Source organism: Elgaria multicarinata, chromosome 3 (assembly GCF_023053635.1).
Source record: "Elgaria multicarinata webbii isolate HBS135686 ecotype San Diego chromosome 3, rElgMul1.1.pri, whole genome shotgun sequence".
Classification (NCBI taxonomy): domain Eukaryota; kingdom Metazoa; phylum Chordata; class Lepidosauria; order Squamata; family Anguidae; genus Elgaria; species Elgaria multicarinata.
Window position 1 is genome coordinate 91517684 of NC_086173.1, and position 14087 is coordinate 91531770.

Genomic DNA, 14087 nt, shown 5'->3' on the forward strand with positions numbered 1-14087 from the left:
GTGTGTCTAGCAGCTATGTCTTCTTTTCATTTTTATTATAGACTAGGTGCAGGGGCCATGCCACTCTGCCCAGGGCTGACCCACCCATGAAGACACCCATAAGGCACCCACATCAGGCGGCAGAAGGAGCAGCAGCAAATTGCACTGCTCTGCTCCGTTCCCCACCCTTGCCTGCACCAGGACCCATTGCCACAGCCTCCTGCAGATGTTCTGGAGAGCCCCACCAGCTGCTCTCCTGCTTTGGCATTTCCCACAGTGTAAGAGCAGCCAACAGGTCTCTCTAGAGCAGCTGTCTGCCCTCTCCTTCCTTGAACATGTGTGGCTAAAGAGAGCTTGCCAGGTCTCACAAGACCATGCGAACCTCCGCATGAGCTCCAATGTTGCAGCGGTGGCAAAGGTAAAGGTAAGGGGGGCATGACATGGGGGCGTGATATGAGGCATTCTTGGGATGCAATGCAGCAGTGCATCTTCTCTCTCACCTGAGGTGGGTAGAGACCTTGTACTTGGGCAGAATCTACACTACTGCTTTATAACAGTTTAGAACAGTATTGACAACTGTTGGGGCCATATGCACTCCACATGCAGTTTTCAAACTTTCCAAAGTGTGGTATCCTGCTTGGTGTAGATCTGGCCCAGGCCTGACCCTGATCCTGACCCCATAGTGCCTTGCACTTACATCATCATCATCATCATCATTATCATCATCATTTATTTCCTGCCTCTCACTCTGGATCGAAACGGGGAACAACATTAAATACAATACAATACAATACATAAAACTGGTTAAACGAGCAAATAAAACCAATAGAATGTTAAAATAACAATCATAACTTCTTAAAATTCTTAGGTTTAGAATGAATATGAAAAATGACTCATTTCTAGACTGTGCTCACTCCAGGGCAGCCCTGCCAATCCATGAACTGGCATTATGTGCGAACCAGATCGCTGTGTCATTTTACTGGCACAAATACACATTTGGATATTTTCAAAAATCAAAACGTTCCATTGTTCCTTCCCTGTATGTTTTCAGCTCTCAGTTTTCCATCCCCTAGATGGACCTTTACCCATTATCAAGTGGGAATTGAAACCTGGTAGCACAAGGAGGTAGTCCAGCTCTGTACCTTTTCCCATTAAAAGGCAAATGATCATTCTCGGCACTCCATGTTGAACCATAAACAATGGAACTGAGAAACCCATTTATTTCTTTTAAATTAGGAATGGGTAGATAAAAGTCAGAAAACCATATTCATAGTTCCTGTATATGGCTTGATAGATGAACCCTGAATCTGAGATGCTCTTTGCAGACCTGGCCCAAGGCATCCTGCTACCTCAAGCAAAGAGGCAATACTGCCCCTGTCACTGCTGCTGCCTCCCTGCTTCTCCTGGAGGATGGTGGTGGCAGTGGTGGTTCCTTCCCCCTCCCTCTGTTCCTACTTGCCAGCTGCGGGGGCCTCCTGGCAGATTCAGCCAAAATTTCTAGAGTTGCCCATAGCTGGGGAAGAAGGTAGAAGCCGGTGAAAAGGGAAGCAGGCAGGCACCGGAAGTGGTGGCGGTGGGGCACAGTGGGAGGGAAAAATAAAAGTGGTTGGCCAACTGGTCATCCAGGCAGGCAGCTGCGGGCCCCTTTCGGTGGGGAGAGTGGAGCAATTCGATGCTCTTCCCATTCTGTGCTGCCTGATGTGCCCACATCTTCCTGCATAACTGCCTCTTTGGATACTTTTCGCATGTGTGTTTCCCCTTTACAGCTGTACAGCTACCGCAGTTCTGTGGTTGGTAGGGTAGAGTGATTTGCATTCAGAAATCAGTACAGGGGAAAGAGTTATCACCACACCCACCACCATGCTGTGATCTCAGTCATGCGTATCTTCCTCTCCCAGCAACTGGTTCTTTAAAAAGGAAGTGACATTGGAAGGTCACAGATCTCCCACAGAATGTTTTGCTTGGCCGTAACTGAATCAATATGGCTTTTGCCCACACATATAAATTGCTAACATATATGCCAATGCATTTTAAGAGCTGAATGGCAGGGAGAGTTTATTTAAGCATGGCCTTATATAATGGAGATCTGATAAAACTGAATTCTGATAAAACCACAGCTAGTCACTCAAGGAAATATCATGACACTTAAGCACACCTCTAAATGAGCAATTTATTGCACAATGGTGATTGGCCACTCACAGAAGTTTTCAGGTTGATTTCATGATATCGTCAACAACCTGGATGTCTCCCGCAGAATCCTCTAGAAATTCCAGGATAAAAAGAAACACTTTTAAAGTGGTAATAGCCAGGAAATAGCAGGATCTTCCACTACTAGGTAGTGCTGTCTCAATAGAACTCAATGGAATTGAACAGAAGGGAAATGTTCAATTCAAATCCCTTGTCGCCCCTCTCCTCCCATATAATACAGCCCATAACAATTGAGCCAAAGGACCAGGAAGCAGAAAAGCCCAGGTAAACAACATAATTTCCCTTAATGTAGAGATGCTCCAAGTCACTTCCTAGGTTTTGGGAAAATCCATGGAAATGAAATGAGCCTTTCATGAAAGATCATGCTGATCTGTAGCAGTTCCAAACTCATTTGCTTCAGTCATTATTTAATTATCCCACCCAGGAGATCTGCATAGTGTGAAAGGTGGCAGAGCCTTACTTATTTGTATCCAGAAGTGCTAACAAATGTCTGCTCTGATAACGCTAATTGAGGTGCTGGGATATTAGCATAGGAGTCAGACAGGTTTTAATGTATACTCCAGAGCATTGCAGCTGGAGAAGGCTAAGGCAGGTGAGCCAGTGAACATGTGAACAAGTGTCCAATAACTGCTAATCCATTCGGTGATAATTGTAATGCCAGGGATCTTTATGACATTGTTTTAGCATTCATGCAGATCTCACCTGGGTATTGATGTTTAATTGAAAAACCATTCACACATCCCCATTTTGTGATCATATGGAAGAAGAAGAAGAAGAAGAAGAAGAAGAAGAAGAAGAAGAAGAAGAAGAAGAAGAAGAAGAAGAAGAAGAAGAAGAAGAAGAAGAAATTTGTATTGTGTCTATTCTTGTTGTGGGGGGAGGGGGAAGAGAGTGACACAAATAGCTCAGGGCTGGTCTCCTTGGTTAGCAGCTTTTCTTTCCATTCCAAAACAGGTTGTATCACAAATCTTTTGGTTAATGCAAGTCTGAGAGGAACCTGGCACAAATGTATCCAATCAAATGGATGGGAGCACAAAGCCAATAAAAATAGACAAGGAACAGTGCAACCAACTTTGCCCTTTAGGGAACGGTCTCTTCAGTTCCACAAAGGCAACAATATTTATTATTGGCAAAGAAGCATGACAGCATCATGAGCCATTCAACATTTATATGGACAAAGAGCAGTAAAAATGTCTATATTCAGCCCCACAAAGGTCATGATGGTGGTGAGAAGACAATGCTCAATGCTTTTTCTATAGAAATATCTCATATATAAACTTACAGCTCTATAGTCATTTCCTGCATAAGCTGGCTCAGAGTGTTCTGGTGCAACATTTGTTTTCAAGACATTGTGCAGTATGGGCACAGTCAAAAGCTGCACAAGAATACTGACCTTTATTCAATGTGACTCAAGTAGGAAGGATCAGAAAGTGTTTCAGCTCTGTAACCCTGGTGCATTATTGGGAATTTTCATCCCATTTATAGAATGACAGTACACTTCCTGTAGGCTGCAGTTGGAGTAGGCCAGCAAAGAAATGCCTAGAGCACTGCATTCACAACGGTAGACAAATTCAGACCCTTTTAGCTGGCTTCTAATGCCTATGGTTGAAGACCTATCTCCTGATGCCATTCAGGTCTGGATTGGAGCAGTGGGGATGGGAAAGTACACTTTCTTGGACATAATAGAAAATTATAGAAAATCCCACCCGACACCCAGGATAGAACAAAAGCCTGGACAAATCTGGGGGATTCCTGATGGCTGGTCACCCTACATTCAACCTTTAGTGCCTTCTGCCAAGTAATCGCTTGATGATGAGGTGGTGGTAAGGGGGAGAAGGAATTGCACGTTAAGGGCATGACCTAGCCAACATTAAGCATTTTCCTGAAACACCCAGAAATGTGATAGATCCCCTGCTCTGAAGATTTTCATGGTGTAAATCAGGGGTGCAAAACCTCAAGTCCAGGGCCTAAATCCAGGCCTCATGGGTTCCCCACAAGGCAACACACTCTTCCTCAGGCCACTAAGAACATAAGAAGAGCCATGCTGATCAGACCAACGGTCCATCTAGTCCAGATTTCTGTTCACACAGTGGTCAACCAGCTGCCCACTGGAAACCCACAAGCAGGACATGAGTGCAACAGCACCCTCCAACCCATGTTCCCCAACAACTGGTATACAAAGGCATACTGAAAGTAGCATATAGCCATCAGGACTAGTAGCCATTGAAAGCCTTTTCCTAAAGGAATTTGTCTAAGCCCCTTTTAAAGCCATCCAAATTGGTGGCCATCACTACATCTTCTGGTACTCAGTGCCAAAGTTTAAGTAAGCAGTGTGTAAAGAAGTAATTACTTTTATCAGTCCTAAATCTCCCACTCATCAGCTTCATTGCATGACTCCAGATTATAGTATTATGAGAGAGGGAGAAAAATGTCACCATATCTACTGTATCCACAGCATGCATAATTTTGTACACTTCTGTAATGTCTCCCCTTACCTTTTTTCCAAACTGAACAATCCCTGAGCATTTACTCCAGCCTCCAATCTAATCATTTGGTGGTTTGGGTTTTGAGCCCTCCCCTCCCCTATTTTAAAAGGTTGAAATGCCTCTTCCAAGGCTTAGTTATGGCCAGTAAAATCTGCAAGCTAAAATATGCAGGGATGTTTTGCACAGACAGCCTATTCACATGTGTAGCACACACACAGAGAGAGAGAGATGGAGGAGTGAAGCAAACTTTTTAAAAATTTACTACCACAAGACGTGGTTATGGCCAGTAGCTTAGGTGACTTTAGAAAAGGATTAGTTAAATCCAAAAAGGACAGATCTACTGAGGCATATTGGTCATGATAGCAAAATTGAACTTCCATGGACAAGGGCAATATATTTTTGAATACCTGGTGAATAGCATGGCATGTCCGTTAGCTCCCAAAGGCTGGTTGCTGTTGAAAGCAGAATGATGTACTAGTAGATGGAACTTGGTCTGATCCAGTAAGGCAATTCTTACATTGTTGCATATTGTGCTCTTCCCTACACATGATTCATGCTTCTGCTTTTGCCTGCTTCTGCTGTAATGTGAGAAGAAGGGATTCACACCTCTCGCCATCTGTGAGCCCCAGATCACTCCAGGAGTTCACCAAGGTCACTCTAGGTGAAATGTGCAAATCCCACTTGGGGCATTGCAGCAAACACTGGGAAAGACAAAGGGCAATTTATTTCACCCTTCTTTTTTCTCTACCTGTCTTATGCCAAAACAGCCCTGGGAGATGTGACAGCAAACTTTTCCTGTCAGTCCTGATGATCATAACTTCCTTTGTTTGGGAGATAAAGAACAGTATAATGCGCTCAACATTTGTGATGCATGTCTAAGGTATTATGGGTGTGCATCTTCCATTTGGGATATAGCTGCTGCACTTATTTTACCATCTCTTCCTTGCTCATTTTGATCACACAGCAGCTGTAACCGCATGTGTTAGGGCCAAAGCAGATACTTTAAATGTGCATCTAGTAGCTACATCTTTTTTTAAAAAAAAGACTCTAAGTGCAGGGGGGCTGATCCAGATTGAGATCCCAACACAGGGAGGGCTTTTAAGATCCAGATCAGGCATCTTGTGCCTACTCTAGGCTAAAAAAAAGAAAAGAAAAGAAATGGAAAGAAGACACAGCTGCTGGTAATGTCTGTTTTAGCCTCAGAGATATTTTAACTTGAATCTAGGAGTTGCATTTTGAAGTAGCTTCTCTGTAGTCCTGGTGCAAAGGTTCTCATTGATAGCATGACCAGGCTAAAATAATTACAGAAATACAAATACACCTCAAAACTCTCCTCACTTTACTAGTAAATGATGATGTTAAATAAAATGTTCTGTCTTTCACCATTGCAGATCATCAAGCTTGGAAAAAATGGAATTGGATACCATTATATTCTTGCAACTTTGGTAAGCTGAAAATTGTTCCTTCTTATTGCTTTTCCAAGGGTGTTTTATGTCTTTTTATTGGTTGTACGTTTACAGTACATTCCTATGTCCGCTTGCCTGAGTGTAAAGCCCATTGAACACAATGTATTGGAACATGTTGTTGGCATTTGGAGGAGTTACTTGAACATACAACAGTGCAATATAAATAAATAAATACATAATAGTGGGGTGATATTCTTCAACCAATTGTACATAACAACACAGATAGATGAGCAGATCACTGCATGTTGTGTTCTAACAAGACTCTTGAAAACAATTGCCTTTGTTGTAGAGCATAAATTTGTTCAATCATAATAAAATTAGGAAGGAAAGGATGGAATGGAAATAGAGACTGTCACTTTTCCCTATCTCCAGATTCCCATCAACTAGGCAGACTTCTCGGGACGACGGCAATGAATCAGCATAAGGATCTCTTTATTCACACACCAGCTCCGAGTTTACAGCGAACCATTTATTCACGCACCAGCTCTGAGTTTACAGCAAACCATTTACATAAAGTTGTTGTGACCCAGCTCCTAGACTAGGGTGACCATATGAAAAGGAGGACAGGGCTCCTGTATCTTTAACAGTTGTATAGAAAAGGGAATTTCAGCAGGTGTCATTTGTATGTATGGAGAACCTGGTGAAATTTCCTCTTCATCACAACAGTTAAAGCTGCAGGAGCTATGCTAGAGTGACCAGATTTAAAAGAGGGCAGGGCACCTGCAGCTTTAACTGCTGTGATGAAGAGGAAATTTCACCAGATTCCCCATATATACAAATGACACCTGCTGAAATTTCCTTTTCAATACAGTTGTATTGAAAGATACAGGAGCCCTGTCCTCCTTTTCATATGGTCACCCTATCCTAGACTCTCCTGTTATTGCAGCATTCCCCAACTTACTTCAGATAAGTAAGTAATTGTTGGAGTACAGTTCTCATCATCCGTGGCCATTGGCCATACTGACTGGGGCTGATGGGAGAGGAAATCCAAAACATCTGGCCGGCATGAGGTTGTGGAAGGCTGTATTAGTGACTCATGTTCTGCCACCAGGTCAGAACCATCTATTCTCCATGAGCCTGAGTCTTCTTTTAAGCAGAACTTTTAAGCAGACCCATTACCTGAAACCCATTACCTCTTACTGAGGAACTCTAGCTGAAGTTTAGTATGTGCCAGGTTTGGCAAAGTGCTCCATGAGCTCATAGTCTGATTAGAACAGGAAGGAAACTGATGCTAACCCAGACCAGACTGGGGGAAAAATGCAAATCCACATTTGAATGAACGTGTGGGGATCATGGGTTAGAGCAAATGGTGTCATGCTGCTGACAGAACTGTTTCCATCAGCAGACCTGGGAGGGAACTGATCCCACCCCCTCCAGTGCTTTATGTACCTTCAGAGTCTGCTCTGGAAACCTGCCAGAAACCTCTCTCTCTGAGAGAGAGAGAGAGAGAGAGAGAGAGAGAGAGAGAGAGAGAGAGAGAGAGAGAGAGAGAGAGAGTCCTGTTGCACTAGTGAACATCTACATTTTCAAGTTCCCCCAAATAGGAGGTTTTTAAATGTTATACTGTAGGTATCAGTTTTTAAATGTTATATTATTGAGTTTTTAGTGGCCCAATATATATTGTGTATTTGTTTTCATTGTTTTTATACACACACACACATTTAATTAGATTGAAAACATAAATAATTTTAAATTGTTTTATCATTATTGTCATCAAATTGTTATTACCATCGTATATAGTGTCACCAGTGTATCCAACCCAGTTGTTCCGTTTCATTGCACTAGTGGACATCTACATTTTCAAGTTCCCCAAAATAGGAGGTTTGGGCTTTTATCTGAAAGTGGTTTTCATAGCCCGCCAGGGTGAATATTCAGACCCAAGAACTCGCATGCAAATTCAGAATGCCAAATATTTGTTTCTGTGAACCTGGATAAAATGCATTTGACAGGTCCCAGGGAGAAGACCGTTTGTTCTCCAGTGCTGTTCAGTCTTTGAATTCGCCAGTAGGACTGCCAACAATTGTTTGATGCTTTGTTGTTGTGCATGTCATGGCCACATGGCTTCAATATGTCCGTCTTTTCAAACTCATTTAATCTAGGCCACCACACAGCTATAAACTGGCAGTAATGACTTTCAATCTCTACTAAAGCGTGCGGCATTTCAGTCAGTGCACCAAAAGTGAAGTGTTCCATGTCCCATTAGCAATCCCAGGAGCCCTCTCAGCAAAAGAACAGATTGGGGACTTCAGTCAACTAAAATATTCCAGTCACCATCTGACTCAGTGGTAAACATCACCTTATTGAAGAACTAGGAGGAGAGGTTGTACTTCGTTTTTCCTCCCTGTATGCCAGGTGAAAACTAGAGCAGCATAATGGATGGCGTGTCAAACTGTTTTCAGCTGAAGGGACAAATCCCATTTTGAAGAAGTTCTCGGGGAGAGGGGCATTTCAGTGATGGGCAGGGCTGAAGGCAAAAAGCAGGTTAGGCCAAAAATGCCAGAAACACCACATATTTTAGTTTAAGCTCTTAGAGCCAGGCACATAGCCAGGCTAAAAGTTCAGGGCGGGGGGCTGGAACCAAAAATGTAGGGGGAGGCAGTTCCTCTGGTTAAAGACAAAACTGTAAACTGTTGTTGAATTATTTGTTTGTTTGTTTTTTAAAAAAAAGCAAGAGGGCAGAGAAAATTTAAGGGGAGACACACACACCCATCCTGCCCTAGCTCCAGGCCTGCTCACTGCCAGTCATATAACTATAGGAAATGCATTTCAACCTTCTAGAATTGTGTATATATGGTGGTGGTGGGAACTGCGGAAAAGCTGGGCCAGCAGCAAATGATTGACAGTGGGAGAAAGGGGTGGTGCCAGGGAAAGGGTGTGTAGTCATTGAGGGAATCCCAGAGGGTAATATTGGGACCCTAAGTGGGCTGGTTTGGGCCCAGGGGGCTGAGTTCAACATCCCTGATATAATCAGTGTGTTAAACACATACGTGAAGCTGTTTTATTAAACTAAATGGAATAAGAAGAGGGGAGTTGAAAAGGAGGAAGGAGCTGAAGCCTCCATTACTTCTTTCCTCAGTCTCATCCTAGGGACCAGACTAAATGTTCTGCTAATCACGCATAGTGGAACTATGCATGAGTTTTATTTACATTTGCAGGTGCTGCCCAGACAGGGCTGGGCCGAGATATTTTGCTGCCTGAGGCAGAGCCGCACATGGCAACCCACACCCAACCAAATCAAGGTGCATAGTTCCCTAAGCCAGCCGGGTTATTTTGGTACATAAGGCAGAAAATCCCATAAGCACCTCTTCCCAGCCTTCGCAGTATAAATACAATAATAACAAAATAACTAAGAACTTTCATGACACCCTGCTGCCTTGGGCAACTGCCTCACTCTGTCTAATGGCAGGGCCAGTCATGGGCTCCAATTTGGATCAGGATCATAGGACTCTGGGGAGGGTTAAACCTCCACCACCCATTTCCCCGCAAAATCCCTCCCCCAGTTTTAAAAAGTCTTCATTGGAGTCAGTGGAATTTGGTGGGGGGATGGATGGGGAAGAGATTCAATTCTCCCCCCCCTCTTGGAACACCATGGTCATAATCAGAATCAGGGCCATGCATGTTTACACAAAGGTAAATAAAACTAGCTTGCATAACTCCACTATGCATGATTAGCCAAACACTAGCTTGGCAATGACTTGATAGTTCCTCCGAACTCATGATGTTGGCAAGAGCCATCCAGGAGAAGAGCACACAATGGATTGATCAGGACAGATTTGTGTGCAACCTGAGATGTTCCAAAGGAAGATCCTGACTAGGCAAGATGAAAGGTGGAGTTGTCAATAAAATTCCATCTAAAGTGACATTTGAAATGATTTGTGTAGCAGCTGAGGAAACTTGACAGAAGCCCAAAGAGTTTTGGTACAGCTAGCAAACTACCTCAGAGGGAGCCAATTGACTGGGGATGATAGGAGTTGTAGTACAACACATCTGGAGGATGCTGTGTTGTGGAAGGCTTCTCTTCACTGACATTAATATATCCCTAGGTTGTGTCTGACTTTCTCCTAAATAAGAAATCCAAACCAAAAGTGGAGGTGGTTCATCAGGCAAGTATGTAATGAATATCAGAGGAAGCCCAGAGAGTTTCATGAAGTCTAGTGAAATTTCTCACAGGGCTTTTCATTTTCCCATGTCTCGGTAAAGGGCAATCAGCATTGAAAGGTCCACCTGTATATCTTTTCTGTGGTTTACGTGATTAACTGGGTTCCTGTCCAAAGACATTCCCTTATTCCCTATAGCACCTAGCAGATGCTGCTATGGAATATGTAACAACCATTCAACCTACTATGCTTTGCCATCAGGGCAGTTCTTTGCAAAACAGCAATTGAAAAAAAGAACGGAATCCAAATATCCACCCAGCCTGGTGATATCTGAGTTTTCCCGTAGGCTTCTTGGCATACCCCAAATTCATGTCACACTCCATCTTGTTTAAGAAGTTTGTGAGTGTATGGCTTTGCAAGGCAATCCTAGCAGAATTATTTTCCTGTAGCTTTGCAATGAAAATGTAAAGCATATGGGCATCACTAATTAAATGTTAAGCTACCAATTAATTGAATCATTATCACTATTTCCCCCCAACCAGTCCTGAGAGTATGCTATAATTTACAAGACAAAACTGAATACACAGTGGCCCTGTTACTATGCAGTATGGGCTGTGGACTAAGGAAGAAATCCTGTATGCCTTAGAAAATGGTTGCTGTCATTTTTAAATCTGTACTAAATTGATTTTAGTTAGGAACACATCTCATGATATGGCTGCTGCTTCCATATGCGTTGGGCCGTTTTGAGTGTACTTGTTGTCCCGATTGGGTTGGCTCACATTGCCTGGTTTGTCCCCATGCCACTGCCAACAGCTGAGCAGCCACCATGTGAAGACAGTTTCCAGAAGCTTCCATGTGATGCCCAAATTTATTCATTCATTTCTTTGTTTAAAGCATTCTTTTACCCTAGTCGTCTTCTTTTTACCCTAGCCCTCCTTTCGATGTGAGACAATAAAGATGTCCACTGTATAATCTACAAAGTTTTATTCAACAAATAAACATCTCATTGCACCTGAAGGGAGTGTGAATGCTAGGAGCTATCCTCTAAGCTAAATTTGACTAACGAAGCTAGGCAGTTGCTTTCAACTAAAGCATGGCCGTTTCTCGCAGTCCAACAGGCACTTTATCTCAGGGAAGGTCTTTCAGGAGAAGCTTCTTGCGAGTCGCTACCCTAAGGAACTGTCTCCCACCACCTCTCAACTCTGCCCAATTGGCCCTGCTGCAGACTCTAAAATCTGTCTATTCCAATGTCTCCTCCCCCTCCAACAGAGGCTGAGTTCCCAGGAGTGGGGGGGGGGGATGGTCTCTGAGCCATCAGCATTATTGACACTTAGCTCCTGGAAAGATTCATCCTTGACTCCTAAAGAGTCTTGGAGAATCTCCTCCCACATTTTCTGTGTTGGCTGGTAGATTTCTGCTTCCCCTCCTCCTCCTCCTCCTCTGTCTAACTGACCCACCTGAAACCCCTTCCCTCAAACCAGGGAGAACAGGCCTGATCCTGACAGGAGCTCTCAGCTGGAACTGTATCCTGACTCCATGGAGAACACCTAATTGCAGCTTTCTTCATGTCTTTCTGATGGTCTCAGCAGTGGCAGCTGGTATTTGAAAAGAGGGGATGATGAGAAATAGTCCAGGTCAGGCCAAAACTCCAACTTTTCCAGATCCAGCAGTTAAGCACATACATTAAGGGTGCCATCTTATGCATGTCATGGCTGCCTGGAGAATGCTGGGAATGTAGAACTTTTTTCTGTCTAAACATCCCTAGGATTGAGCCCTAAGTGTTTAAAAGTGATCTTGTGCTTATCTCAGACACTCTTTCCTCCAAGCAGAAGACCAGAGGATTTTTTGCTTTGATCTTCTGAAAAAAGATTTCATGGAAAGTGGGGGGTGGAGAGAAAGAGAGAGAGGTGCAGCTCTTCAGCACACAGAGAATCAAGGGTTGGACCTTCTCCAAGTTGGTGGTCCAGATGCTGCACTCCTAGAAAAATATCCCTGTAGGTATATATGCATTCAAAAAATTCTCCTCTTTACAGCTATTTACCAACCTGTCTCTGTGGACCAAAGGTAGTTTAAAAAATATTGATTCAGATGAAATGATCTTTAGCATGGGCCTTTTAAAAAAGCCTCTGCCAATCTGTCTTGGACTCACTGGAGAAAAGTGGGGTGCAAAGCAAGCATATGTCAAAGAAGAGGCCTGTGATTTTCTGGCCCTTGCCATCTTTGGGGAAAGAAATGGGGTGTGATGTGCACAATGAAAAAGGCAAGGAGGATCATAGGGTGGAAAAGAAGCAGGCAGAAAAGGGTGGGGGAAGTGCCTGCCCCCCCCCCAATGTACTGGCTGCACTTACTTTTTCAGCAGCTAAGAAGGTCCACTTTGATGAGTAAACAGCGATGTTCACAGCTCTACTGGTAAGCAAATGTTGTACAAATTGAGTGCTTTATTTTTGTAGTCAACAGCACTCAGAAACGGATGTGTGTGTGTTTTCTGACAGGAACAGCTTTTCTAACAAAATGTCTGTTTTCAACACGAAAGCACAAATGACTTTTTCATGTTTGTAAAATGGAAGGAGGGGGGCGGCAGAGTTCTACATTTCAAAAACCTGCAAAAAGCCTGATCCTAAGAGCCTACTTCAGCTCTCTGTTGAGCAAGGAGAGAGGAAGCACAAGTGGATCCTATTCCTGTTTCTTTTGTTCTTGCTGTGTAACGTATGATAAAGCAGAGACTTGTACATCGCCACTGCAAAGGCGTGCATGAGCTGTGCGGACTTCTCTCCTCAGAGGGTCCCCGTTACTTTGCGTGTTACTCAGCAAATGCAAAACAACAATGGCAATGAGCACACGTACACCTTTGCCATTGCCAAGTGGCTTTCAGCACCCCTCGCATATTGCCATTTTCTGGTAATGTGAACATGAAAAGAGCTATGGCTGATCCTGGGTACTTGATTCCTGCACCTGAAAACTGAGCATAAATTGCTTTTCTTTTTAAACATCTCATACATACAACAGATATAATGGGTTGGATCCAGGTTTAGGCATGTGCAACTGGGGCGACAGGAGGATACTTCCCTGGCCCCTCCAACCTGCTGAGTGGAGTGTGCAGTTGCAGTGTGCATTGGGAGTGGGGGAAGGAGGGAATCCCCAAAACTGGATGTTTGTTCCAGGATGTCTGATGGGCTGCCTATATTTATTTATTTATTTATTTTATTACATTTATATATCGCCCCACAGCCAAAGCTCTCTGGGCGGTTTACAACAATTTAAAATAGTAAACATTAAAAGTATACAAAATTTAAAAACCATCAAAAACATAAAAAACAGTAATTTTTTTATGGTGGTATATAAATGTAATAAATAAATAAATAAAATGTATACAAATGACACCTGCTGAAATTTCCTTTTCAATACAACGGTTAAAGATACAGAAGCCCTGTCCGCCTTTTCATATGGTCACCCTATAACATGGATACCCCTCTGGAAAATATAATGTGTGAAGCAGGTGGTGAATAGATATCAGTTTAACTCTAGGAGTTGTAATATAAATGCCAACTTACAAAAGGCATTTTTACAGTTGGGATAGTCAAAGAACAGGATTTGGGTTATCCTTTCTTTCTATTTCTAAAAACACATTCCAAAAGTCTTCATAAGGAATCAAAAGGTGAACTTTTGTGAATCCTTTAAAATGCTCAGCTGTGTGCTTTTAAATTCAAGGAACAAACAGAAGATTCCAGCTAGCTTTATCAGAAAAGGAAGTGGAGAATTCTTTGAAATCCATTTTTTCCCATCGCCCACATTTCCCATAACCTCAGTGTCAGCTCTCTCTGCGTCTGCTGCCAGTGATTTAGCTGAAGTGG

General features: G+C 43.1%; 1 protein-coding gene across 4 annotated transcripts in view; it reads left to right on the forward strand.

Annotated features, from left to right (window-relative positions):
- Window positions 1–14087, forward strand: part of GRIA1 (glutamate ionotropic receptor AMPA type subunit 1) — a 233476-nt gene that overhangs the window by 116793 nt on the left and 102596 nt on the right. For all 4 annotated transcript variants that reach the window (XM_063120901.1, XM_063120902.1, XM_063120900.1 and 1 more), the window contains exon 5: window positions 6065–6118. In XM_063120901.1, the coding sequence (XP_062976971.1) occupies window positions 6065–6118 (54 nt within the window). The remainder of the gene's footprint in view (window positions 1–6064; window positions 6119–14087) is intronic.